At 42.7% G+C, this 13,007-nt stretch overlaps 1 protein-coding gene across 4 annotated transcripts in view; it reads right to left on the bottom strand.

The window, feature by feature from the left end:
* Tmem164 (transmembrane protein 164) overlaps positions 1-13,007 on the bottom strand; it is a 152,218-nt gene that overhangs the window by 58,991 nt on the left and 80,220 nt on the right. For 3 of the 4 annotated variants that reach the window (XM_034484985.2, XM_034484983.2, XM_034484982.2), the window contains one exon: positions 9,123-9,189. The exons of the other annotated variant lie outside the window; for it this stretch is intronic. In XM_034484985.2, coding sequence (XP_034340876.1) covers positions 9,123-9,182 — 60 coding nt within the window. In that variant the 5' untranslated portion in view covers positions 9,183-9,189. The remainder of the gene's footprint in view (positions 1-9,122; positions 9,190-13,007) is intronic. 4 annotated transcript variants of the gene reach the window in all.

Below are 13,007 nucleotides of genomic sequence, written 5' to 3'. Positions count from 1 at the left end.
AGTTGTATCTCAATTAATTCCCTGTTCCAAAAATATTGCTGAATGAGAAGAGGAGGCTACTTAGTGAAATGAAATGTTCCAAAGACCCAAGTTCCATCCAGAGACAATTAAGAACTAAAACAACACAGATGCCCTGGCTGCTCACTGGCCATTGGTCCTCTGTATTCATTGATATACTGCTTTCTTTTGTTTGTGAGACAGGATCTTATATATTCAAGCTGACTCTAAACACATAAATCAGCTCCAGATGGCCACAAACATATGATCATCCTCAGCATCAGGTTTCAGGGCACATTTTGCCGTTGTTTCTTTCTTTATTTTATTGTTAGTGGAGTGCTGGAGATCAAAAGCAGGGCTTCATGAGGCTAGGCAAGCACTCGTTCAACAGCCCACAGCCCAGCTTCTCCACTGGGACATTTTGAAAGCAGCTTTAGAAACCAAAACTGTGCAGTGAGGGTTGATACTCATTGATCTATAGACTTGAAAGAGGAAAATAACTTGGGAAATAATACTTTTATTCCACAAAAGAAACATCTCTTAGCTAGGTGTGGTAGTTAGTATATGGCTTTATCCCAGCATTTAAGAGGTATGACGAGAGAATGGATTCTAAGCTCATAGTGACTTTGAGATCAACCTAGGACATGTAAGAGGCTATACCAACCCCATCCCACTCCCCCCCAAAACCCCAACATTTATAATAGTAGCTCAAGATGAAGAACAAAGCTATTGAAGAGGACTGTGTTCTACAGAGCCAAAGCAAACCACCACGAAGCTCCGAAGGCAAGCAGGTTCACATGTGACTCCCACTGTGCCAGTCCCTGAATAGACTTCTCAGCCTCTGGCTTGGGTCTACTGACCTACCAAATAGGTCTATTTTGTTTTAGAGAGGGGAGAGGAAAGAGGGGGGTTGAAGTAGACAGAGAAAGAGACAGACAGACAGACAGACAGACAGACATGGGCCTTATTTTACCTTCAGGAGGGAAGACAGTAGGGAGGGCTGGCCAGTTTCCTATTCAAACATACTGCCCCTGAACCAAATACAAAAAAAAAAAAAAAAAAAAAAAAAAAAAAAAAGAACAAGAATCCCTGCCAGGGAATTTTAATCTCACTCAGCAGGCTAATTCAGAAACAAAGCCCCCTTCATGAGCAACTCCAGGAGCTGAGGCCAAAGCTCTGCAGAATAACATCAAAAACGGCACACTAACAGGAGCCCTCCTCATTTTGAGAAAATATTAGTAATAATAGGAGCCCCACCCCATGGGGTGCTTCTCCATTGCTTCCTGTGGTGTAGGCTCAGCTAAGTGTGTGCCTCAGAACAGCATAACTTGTAGATAAGCTAATGAGGACAGCTAGGACACTGCCTTATGCATGGTCATGTGGCTGTTCACACCGGAACTGACCAGAAATCCACAGACAGGCTGGCTCCAAAGAGGGCACTTGTGACCTGTTAACATCTACAGAGGGGAAAAGGCTCTTCTAGAACATGCAGCAAACAATATTAGCAGTCATTACTGCCCCATAATTTCAGTTTGATTTGGGTATGTGTCTGCATTTTCCTTTTTTTTTTTTCTGCACTGTACATATGTTACGCTTATAGAAAAAGATCATATATCTAAGCCAGGTTGTCCCAAGCCTATAATCCCACCTACTAAGAAGGCTGAAGCTAAAGGGTCCCAAATTCAAGCCTACCTGTCTGCTGAGTAAAATTCTATTACAAAATAAAAAGAGTAACAACAAACAGAGAAACCAAGTTCTGGGATGTAGCTCAAAGGTTCATTGCCTATTATAAATGTCTACCCTTGTCCAAAATAAATGAAGTTTAATCTCTAACACAGTCACATATAGTGTACACACACACACACACACACACAAACACAAGCAAGACAATGGCCTCCTGCTCCTTCTTGTTTGTAATCTATGGGGGAAAACAGCTATGCATTGGTGCTAACTTTAATGTTTCACTGCACTGCATGCATTTTCAGTAACAAAACTTGTCTTTCATTATATTGACAGAAATAAACAGGCTTTTTTAAGTGGCTGAAAAAAGAACTTTACCACCTTTCCTTCTTCAAATCCAAGATCTCAGGACACAAGAAAGAAACCTCTGGACTTTCAATATTATAGAAGATTTGATGATGGATTCTTTTTATCTTTTTCTTTTTAACATTTTTCTTGATTATGTAAAAATTTTAGACATGAATATGATCAATCTATCTCCAATCTCCCCTACCACTCTCTACTATGTTCAACCAATATGTTACCTTCCAATGTCATGGGGGTTATTTTTTTTTTGTATTGGAGTTTAAACGTAAGGCCTCCCACATGTGAACCAGGCATTCTGCCTCTGAATCAACTCTCTTCTAAATTTTTATCTAGAGACAGGGTCTCACTAAACTGCTCAGACTAGCCTTGGACTCAGAATATAAGCCAACAGACCTTAAACATGTAACCTTACTGCCTCAGCCTCACACAGGCCTGTATTCCCAGGTTCATAATATTCAATACTTCTTATTTGTGGTATCTATGGTGTTCTAAGCACAAGGTCCTGCAAGGATTCAGCAGAAAGCAAGAGACACTGTCCACCCTCACAGGGAATACTTACAATGTTTGACCCAACCCAGTCAACAAGCAGATAATGGAAAAGAATTACGTATGTGCCTAATGAGATTATTGACTGCCTGGTTTCAGGTTAAAGGAAAAGTACATTGGAAAATGGTTTATAATAAAATTTCAACTGGACAAGAAACTTAATTTCAAATAATCTAGGAAACAAAAAAAAAAAAAAAAAAAAAAAAAAAAAACCTATGAAAATCTTTATCTGCCGGGTATGAGCAAGAGAGACGTGTGAAAGCCCAGATACATCAGCCTTTAACAGAATTTACTTATGGGCTGATAGTACTGACAGTAAAGTAAAACAATTTCCCTTTATTATAGTCTTCTGACTGTTTTTAAAATAAGCATTATTATACCTGCAACCGGAATATGAGGACAGTTCCTAGAATTTGCTTAAACTTGGGAGTCCCAGTCCCTTTTCAACAGACCCCATGTCTCAGACACATTATATTTATCTAATTCAACACATCATCCCTTGTAGAAAGTGAAGTCACAATTTTGCCTCAGTCAATGCTTCAGTAATTTAAGACCTGTTTTGAAATCAAGCTTTTGATGTTTTAAGTACCCTCAAGAAACCAAAAGGATGTTCTGTCCTCAGCTCAAGTCTAAAATCCAAACTATAACTTTTAAAAACAGCTCAATTTTGTCAGCCACATAAATAACTCATCTAGGTCAGTTAGCACATTTCAATGTGCCAATTAGCAGAGTGGGATTCTCAAGCCTATTTGCACTGATGACAGCGAAGCTATCCCAGCAACCCACACGGGGACAAGGTATACCAGCAGAAAAGCTGCATCCCAAGAACACCGAGACAATGGTTCTGAAGGGTGGGGAGCAGTCCGAACTAGACAGAAGCACTACTCAGCAATTCTGTTGAGTCTGAGAATGGGGAGAACTTTTAAAAAAAACATCCAGAGAGAAGAGGAACTGGGAACGAGGGGAGGGGTGGAAAAGAAAATTAATCTAATAGATCAACCAAGATGCAAATAATGGGAAATTTTGAAAATGAGATAATCATACACTAGAAGCTTTGGGCCTTGTAGAAAAAAAAAGGTACTGGATGAAAGGGATCATTACCATAATTTGAGTAGAAGACAGAAGTCTATGAATACAGACACAAGCTAGGCTAGTGTCTTCTACTGGGCGAAGGGCTGATAGAGTGTCTTAAGCTTGTTTGCTAAGGCCCTGTCTGTGCAGCTCAGAACACCTTGCACTGAGAAGAAACTACCATGGGCCTTAAAGGACAAAAAAAGAGAACAGGCAGAGAGAGCTGAGGGTGTGACATCAGCCCAGTGCCTGGCTTTAGGACTGGCCTTCTCACTCCCTAGGGCATGGAGCCAGGGTAGGTGAACCTTCAGACCTCAAAGCTTCCAAAGACCTCTGGGTGGGCCCAGAATCAAGCCAGGGGTTTGGCCAGGCTTGGGAATGTAGGGATCTCCCCGATTTCTTCCACTGTAGGAATTCTGCAGCGGGATGGCATACTGTGGACCTCAGTTTGGAATGGGCCAACTGCCCCAAGTTAGCTTGGACACTTTGAAGCCTGGGGGCCAGGCAGGAGCTGGAGTGGAGAACAACTCTGATGGGGCTTCCCCTGAGTCCTGTACTGTCTGTCCACCCCAGTGGAAGAGAGGGAAAAGCCAAATCCTGAGGAATCCCAAGATATGAAGGCCCTACAGAAAGAACTAGAGCAGTTTGCCAAGATGCTAAAGTAGAAGAGAGTCACCTAGGGCTATACTCAAGCTGATGTAGGCTCACCCTAGGTGTTGTCCTTGGGAAGGTTCAACCAGATCTGCCACTTTGAGACCTTCCTGTAGCTCAGTTACAAGAACAAGCATCAGCTATGGCCCCTGCTGTAGCTGAGGGTGGAGAAAGTCAACAATGAGATCCTTCAGAAGAAGTAGAGACCCTAATGTAGGCCCACAAGAGAAATCAGAGGAGAGCCAAGAACCACATGAGAAATAGAACCCAGATAACATGTTGCTGTGGTGTCCAAAGCCTACCCTGCAGCAGATCACCTTCATCCACAAGCAGCTTGAACCAGAGACGGTTATAGCCTAATGTGGTTCTATAATTGCCAGAAGAGTAAACAAACAAACTACTCCCAATGAGAGCAGTATGAGGCTTCAGAGTATCCTTTCCCAGGGAGGCCGCTATCCTTTTCCCTGCCCTCAGGACCCAGTTTTGGTGCTCCAAGCTATGAGGACACCACTTCACCATGTTCTACTCTTTAAGTTCCTTTTCAGAAGGATGAAGCCTCTGTTCCTATCACTGCTCTGGTCTCTCCTATATATTCAAACTGAGGCAGCAGTCATGCTCAGGGATGAGGGGGGCAAAGGGAAGAGGAGAGAGAGAGGGGATAAAGAGAACCCGAAGGCTATACCACCAGAGTTTTGGAATTAAGTTCTCCATTTACTGATGAGGAATAGAAAGCACAAAAGGTGAGGAACAAGAAGTGTTGGGGGAGGTAGTTGGAGGAAAGATGTAGCTGATGTCACTAATCATGAGCCAACCACTCATCATTTTGTTCTTAAATAATGAAGCCTGGGATACCAAGAAAAAAAGGGAGGGAGGGAGGGAGGGAGGGAGAGAGGGAGGGAGGGAGGGAGGGAGGGAAGGAAGGAAGGAAGGAGAGAAGGAGAGGGAAGGGAAGAAACAAGGAAATCTCTCTACCAAAAGATAAAATCAAATTACACAAGCTTTGAGAACCTGACTAATCTAACCAGTGGTCTCATGAGGTGTTTCCTCTGTTTAAGTAGCAAAAGGACATGCTACTGCAAACTGCCTTGAAGATGCTTCATCGTAAGCTGGATCCTAGCTATAAAGAACACTTACTTATAACTTGGTCCATTGGAATAGAGGTCCTTCTTTTAGGCTGTCAGCTTTGAAGACAGAGAAACCCAATGAACTGAAGGTAGAACACTTTCTAGCTGGTCTGCAAATCCTAGTGGCAATCAACCAGAGGGCAGAAGAGTTCACATGGAAATTCACTGATGACCTCAAATCCTTGAACTGACTGTGGCAAGCGACTGCCTCCAGCTCCCTCTCACCCTGTCTTTATGTATGCAAGTGTATATATGCAGTGGGATGGATGCAGCACTAATTAGTTCTTTTTCTTGCTTCCTCATCATTGCTAATGAGGAAAAAAAGATTAAGAAGATAAAGGACCAAGAAGGAAAGGCAAAAGAGTAGTCAAAGCTGCTTTGCCTGCCTAATTGGATCATCAGGTTTAATCACGAAGTTCCAGCCTTCCTGTGTCTCATTTGAAGTCAATCTGAACTCAACCAACTGCCCTAAAGGCCAACATTGCTCAAGAGGTGCCCCAACTACATGAAAGAGCCAGACCGATACCAATTGCAAAGACAAGTGCAGAAGGAGATATGAGCTTTGTTAAGCTTTATTTTAGAAAACAGGGTATAAAAATTTACGAGGGTGGATGGAATCACTCCTTAAAAGAGCCCATGAAAAGTTTCAGCCACAGGTAAAGTGATACATATTCTTGATAAGCATTTGTTTGGGAAGCACTGTGTATGGTTGTAACAGACCCATGTCATGACAAGGGGGAGGAAAGAAAGAGATGAAGGGAGAGAAACAAAGAGAGAAAAGAAAAAAAGGAAGGGGTGGAGAAAGGGTGGAGGAAAAAAATCCGGGGAGATTTAAAAAAATCAAAGGGTGTCATGAAATAAACAATGTTATCTGTATAAGATAGTACAGGTATCGTGGACCCCACCAGGTCCTCTGCAACCCCCATTTATAAGTCAAAGATCTAATCCTTAGTATCTTAGAATGTGAGTATACTGGAGACAGGGATTTAAAGAAGAGATTAAGGTGAAAGTAGGCTACTTTAGCTCTGGGACCCAATGTGATAGATATTTATGTGTCTTCATAAATAGTTCACCACACTAAGAAATCAGGACAATAAATATATGATGACTGCCATCTTCAAGCCAAAGAAAGCAGCCAAAAGAAGCCAATCCTGCTGGCATCTTGACCTTGGAGGTGGTAATTGAACTTAGCCTCAAAAGCTGTAAAGATTAACTAAATCCACTCAGGCAAAACAGTTACAGCAGCTCCTGGCACAGAAACAGGCACTCACTCAGAGGCAACTGAGGTTGCTGTCCCTGTAGTTACAGATAACAGGCTTAGGGAAACATCAGGAGACCTGGTAAGGCCCACTGAATTGCTATTAACAAAGGTGTCTCAAGGAGAACCTGACCAGCAGCTTCCGAAATGCCCTCAGGTGTGTGACTAGGCCCCTTGCTGCTTTCATTCTCCTACTTGTGCAATGGTAGGGTAGTCTTAACTTGTGCCAAGAGCTCAAGATGCTATGAGGCAAACAGTTCCTGGGTTTTTCCTGGGGACAGAACTGCAAGTGGCAGGAGCTGGTTAGCCAGAGCTCTGGGCTGGCCACTTTCAAACTCAGAATCACTGGCACCATTAGTTCAGGGAATGCTTTTCTGAGGGACCCTCACCTGCTGTACAGGTCCTGGTAGCTAAGAGAGTTGAAGAAAATTAAGACAGTAGCTCTCTGATGCCTAGCCTCTTCTGGGAGCTGGAATCAGGTGAAGAGAGAGATGAAACAAGAAAGCAGGGGGCCCTTTCCCAAGCCTTAGCTGTTCCTACCACAGGCAGAGAACAACTTCAGCTCCACATTGCTGAGCCACAGCCAGTAAGGACCAAAGGGGACAAAATCAACTTTTCTTTTTTTTTAAAGTACAAATTTAGTCTGTTCATTCCAGTTATCCATGCCATTCTATGATACATGATGTCCTCTGTTCTGAGGACCAAGGCGGGAGTGTCTTGTTGTGGTTGTTTAGTGCTGGGGAATGAATCCAGGGTCTTGTATACCAGAGTGCCATGTTCTCCCATTGAGCTACACTTGGAAGTCCAGGCATGAGTTCTGATTCTAGAATTTAGCAGGGGAAGTCAGGCAAGTTCTATGATGGGGGGGGGGGGGTCATAGAAATGAGAACAATAGTGCCTATGATATAAATTGTGCACATTCATGCCATCTCACAGGGGAACACTGATCAGAATGAATGCTACCCATTAAGTCAGAAACAGCACTGCCTGCTGCCTCTCATTTCACACTAGCCCAAATGGTTCACAAAGAAGGTGCTTTGGGCTCCTTGGAGGAAGGGGGATTCAGATACAATAAATCTTGTGCTGAGGCCTGACCCCAACATTTCTAATAAGCAACACCCAGTTGATGCTTAATTTCAGGCCACACTTTTAAATTACATACTTAGAGTAACTAACTGAATTATGAGTGCCTAACATATGGGTTCTCTGGGAACAGTCTGAGGAGCATCGCTTTGTTGGTTTGCTACTGTCCTGCCAGTCAGTTGTTCTACCGGGTGGGACCTAGTATCTTATTTGCCTGTTTCTTTGTTTCACAATACCAGGGTGGGGGAACCAGGACCTTGAATATGCTAGGCATATTCTAGTACTGAGCTAAAACCACAGCCCAGCTGGCTAATAATCTGATAGCTCCAAAGCATAGTGAAAAGGTTCTAAAATCATTGCTTTAGGTGAACTTTTCACTTTTAATTTCAACCGCTATATTATGTAAATCTAAAGTAGCACAACTTACACGATTGAGGCATATCTGTGGAGAGAAGATGATTACATTCTTTGGAAGGGGCAGTGTGTGGCCTCATTTTAGGATTGAGAGGCTTAGACTCTGATCTGAAGTGCCACTTACAATTCAGGTGACATCCTAAATCAGTTTCTTCCTCTATGAACAAGAGGCTGTAATAACTGTACTAGCTACTTCTCTCTGTCTCTGTCTCTGTCTCTGTCTCTGTCTCTCTCTCTCTCTCTCACACACACACACACACGCAAAGATCCTGTAAACCACAAAATTATATGCAAAAGAGAAATTTTTACTTTAAGACTTCATCTATAATGTTCATCTAGATGACAAATTTAAGTCACAAAACCATACTTATCCATCTTTATAGGTGATTTTTTTCTATGGACTTTCAATAAATGACTCATTAATTTCTAAGAGTCTAGACAATTTACTATGCCTGCAGCCTCGTAGCTCCTGCTTCTCCTGAAGGTGGAGGGAGTGGCCTACTCTGCTCTGTGGGTTTGGGTGGATGTAGAAAAAATATGCTTGCTCAAGAGGTTCCTTGGTAAAATAGACAAGTTCTGAAGCCCCTTAGCATGTTATTCTACATCATTGTGCCCCCCTAAAACATCCAGGAGTCTCAGCCTAAGGGTGTGTGGTCCTAGATCCATTTCCTTCCATCAAATCTCTCCAATTTCTATATAACATTTTGGTTTTTCCAGTTCTGTTTATCTAAACCCTTGCTGTAGCTGAAGTGTAACAAACTATTCCCACAAGCCTCTATTAACTCCAGACATGACTGTGTCAAACCTCAGCATTAGCATACACATATTAAAATCACATGCCCTTAAGGGCAACAAATTAGAAGAAATGTTAGATAGGAAAGGAGGAATCATATCTTGATTTAGATGTTGCATTGCTAGAAGAGACTACTTACCAGCCGGGTATTTACCACAGGAAACACCAATGCCAGAAGAGCTCCATTCAACATGTGCATCTGTAACCTGGAAGAGAAAGAAGATCAACAGGTCACAACAGAGAAGAAAATGTTCAAGGCTCAGCTAGAAGTGGCCCTCTGTGGAAAACAGCCCAAGACCTCACCCACATGCAAAGTATATAGAAATAAGTATATATTTATGTTTATTACCTGGAACACATACCGCCTCTGAATCCCCACACTTCCTGAACACACTCTGATTACAACAGTTCATTGTATAGCAAGCCCTGTGTTTCCTAAACATTTTAAGTCAGCCCCAACCAATGCCTCCAACTGCTGCAGCATTTGAAACCAGGAAGTGCAACGCCCAAGAGCTCGTTATTACTATAGAAGCCTGTTTCTTAGAATAGCTGCTTGTTTACAGAGACACAGTCAGTCTTTCCGCCAAAGACCTGCACAGAAAAGGCTAGCACAAGCTTGGGAGCTGTGTGTAAGGGACAGGCTCTCAACTCAGCATCTAGGAGGCAAGCTTCCAGGAACACTTGTGAGGAACTATCCAGAGTAAGCTTAACTTGAGAATGCCTGTGATGGACTGGCAAAACTGGGTGAGCTGAGGTGGAAAGACCCACTGTGACTATATAAGCAGGACCAATCCTTAGGCCCAGGATCCTAGCCTGTGTAAAATAGAGATGCAAATGTATTAACTTGTACTGCTCCTTGCTTTTGGTGGTGGATGTAATCTGACCTATTCTCTTGGGGAGCCTCTGCCTTGACTTCCCTAGACTGAGGGACTATATCATGGAATGGAGAGCTAAATAAACCCTTTCTCCCTTAAGTTCCTTTTGTCAGTATATTTTAGCACAGCAAAGAAGATAACTGGATCTGCAGTGTGGTGCAGATTATTTCCCTGATGTCTCAGCAATGCCTTTGGTAGTTGCTGCTCAAGACAGGGCGGGCAAAGGAAAAAACCCTCAAGCTTTCTCTGATTTATTTTATATATGAATTCTGGTAGCTTAAAAGCTAAGCAATGCTAGGACCTTAGCTTGGTGGTAGAACACTTGATTAGCATACACAATGCCCTGGGTTCCACTGCTAACATTACAGAAAGGGGGACAGAAAAGGGGGGAAGACAAGAGGAGCATCAAGTAATGATAGTGTTTCCTGGTCCCAATACCAAGCTTATTAAAATGCATACTACACATCCTTCCTAAGTCAAGAACAATTAACCCAGGAACAAACCCTTCTTGTGAGGACTCTGAGGAGAAATTTAAGCAGCTTTCTTCACCATTCCGGGCACATGGTTCTTACTTGAGAGAGAGGCAAAGAATGAGTTTGTTCCTGCTGAAGAAAAGTTGATTTGCTGGGTCACGAACAACTGTACCTAAACTGTGTCTCTCAGACACCTAACAGTAAAGGCACTAGCTGTAGTAAGATACAGCTGAGTAAGATACCCTAGGACAACTGGATATCTTGAAGAAGAATAATCCTACCAGGTGTGTTCAACTTGGCCCGTGAACTAAATGTGGACTTGGCCCGTGGACTAAATATATCTAGGAATGTGGCTCAATAAAAGTCATAAGCTGAAAACGTAATGACCGTCTTTTTGCCGTTGTTTCTTTAACTCAGCTGTGTGGTATTCAAAGGAGAACCCTGTAGATGCCAATGTTGTGTTACAGCATCAAACCTTTAAATAGCCGCACCTAGACATTTGGCTCCTCTCTTACAGCTCACAAAAAGTGGCCCGACAACTAAGTTCAAAAGCATGCCACAGGATGGCACAGAAGCCCTGAGACTGCTTTTCATCCCTGTGAATCTATTTCTTCCTGCTATTCTTTGTCACCAAGGCCTCAATGATGGGTGACAATGTGCACCTAATATGTTTCAGGAAAGTATGAAAGTAACTGCTTGTTTCTGATAGCAAATTTCTAAATAGGCACTGTGACTTACTGTTCCATCATTTGATGTGGAAACCAGGTTCGTTTAGAAAAAAAGTAAGGTGACTTGGTCAGTGACAAGCTGTACCCAGATCTATCTGGCATCAGACTTCAAACTCCCATCATTCTTGCTGCCCTTTTTTCAGTGCCTCACTGTCTTTCAGAGAAGTCTAAGATGCACCTCTGCCCTTCCTTTGGTTTCAGGCAGCTCTCTACTTCCTCCTGTATCATCTGCCCTAGGGTCAATCTGATTTTGAGGGTAGTTTTTAGAAAGACTCTCTAGACACACAGATTAGTATGAGTAGGCAGCCTGAAGCAGTCCACGTCCTTTTACCTCAGGGGGAACAGCTGAGTTTTCAAAAAGGCTAGCCAGACACCCTGTGCTCTGGAAGACTGACTTTAGGTCTTTAGTGAAGTTGACTCTGGCCTAATATTGCCACTTCTATGACAGCCACAGCAGAGATTTATGCTGGAAGAGGAAAAGCCACATCGATGATCCATGTACCACTAAAATCTGGTGCCAGCTTTTTCCACTGACCTCAAGGGTAAGTTGACATTTGTATAAAACCAGTTAGACATTTAGGCATCAGAAGATATAGAGATGAGACAGTAGATTCCAATGACCCATGGAAAGACAATATAAAGAAGATAAAATTGATATCAAGATCCAAAACATTCCATATAAAGGCAAGCCTTGTTTGGAGTTCTCAAAACTCAGCTATACAAAGTGTGTGGGTGGAGGGTAAAGAAAAAAAATCCTTGTATTTAATACATAAAAAGGGCTTGTATAAATACGACAACAATATTGAACATGTGAAAATCACTGGACTAAGTATTCAAGTATATCTTGTAATTGAATCCTCTTAGGTTTTTTGTTTTGTTTTGTTTTGTTTTTATTCTAAAACAAAGCCTCACAATGTAGCTCTGGCTGTCCTGGAATTCACTATGTAGACTGGTCTGGCTTTGAACTCATAAAGATCCACCTGCCTCTTCTGCCCAAGTGTTGGAATTAAAGGTGTATCCTACCATGCCCTGTTTACCAAGTTTTTATTATAATGATCACTATCTTCATTTCATAACCAAGAAAACCAAAACTTCAAATAATTGATGACTTGCCCAAGATCACATGAGTCAGTCAAAATTCAAACCTTCATGTACAGCATGAGGGATACACACGTCCTGTATCATTAGTTGCTATTTGTATTATAATCAAGAAGAACTGTCTGAGATTTTTTTTTCCCCATGAGACGCGGGAGGAGACGCAGGGGAGCGAGCGGGATTCGAATCCGCGGGGTAGAGAGAGAGAGAGAGCACAGAGGGCCCCGCGCGCGCCCTCTGCAGGCAGGCGGACTCCTTACGGGCTGCGCCACCGCCGGTTCGCTACTGTCTGAGATTTTTCAAGATATTTTAATTATTTGTGTGTGTGTGCAGCCCTGATTTCTACACACACACACACACACACACACACACACACACACACACACACAAAACATGAACTTTCTGACTCGGGAATATATGCCCCTTCCAGAGGGTTGGTCTTAGAAACAGAAGGGCTCAGTTGTGGGCAGGACTTTGATATGTAACCTAAGCAGCCCAAGTTGTGTTTCCTCTATGTACACTCCTCCATCTTAGCCATCCCAGGATCAGGTGCCATGCAACTAAAATCTACCCCTAAAGATAGAGCTTGTAGAAAAGATTCAAACTGGTCAATCCTGAGCCCTTTACCCAGCCCTGCCTCATCTTGCTTTTCCAAAGACAACTCAATGGCAGTGGCCTAAATATTCCCTTTGCCTCTGACTTCTTCTTGACTGTTTTATCTTAACATCTTTTCCATGTGGCTCTACTTGGAGTACTATATCCCTTCAAATGAGATATACTTTGTCCTCTTCAGCATCTCTTCCAGCTGCACCTGAATGGCCACGAGGTAGAAACTACAAAACAGCAAGTGCTA

The sequence above is a fragment of the Arvicanthis niloticus genome, chromosome X, assembly GCF_011762505.2.
Source record: "Arvicanthis niloticus isolate mArvNil1 chromosome X, mArvNil1.pat.X, whole genome shotgun sequence".
In the NCBI taxonomy this organism is placed as follows: domain Eukaryota; kingdom Metazoa; phylum Chordata; class Mammalia; order Rodentia; family Muridae; genus Arvicanthis; species Arvicanthis niloticus.
Note: the sequence above shows the minus strand (reverse complement) of the source record. Positions and strands in the feature narration are given on the sequence as shown.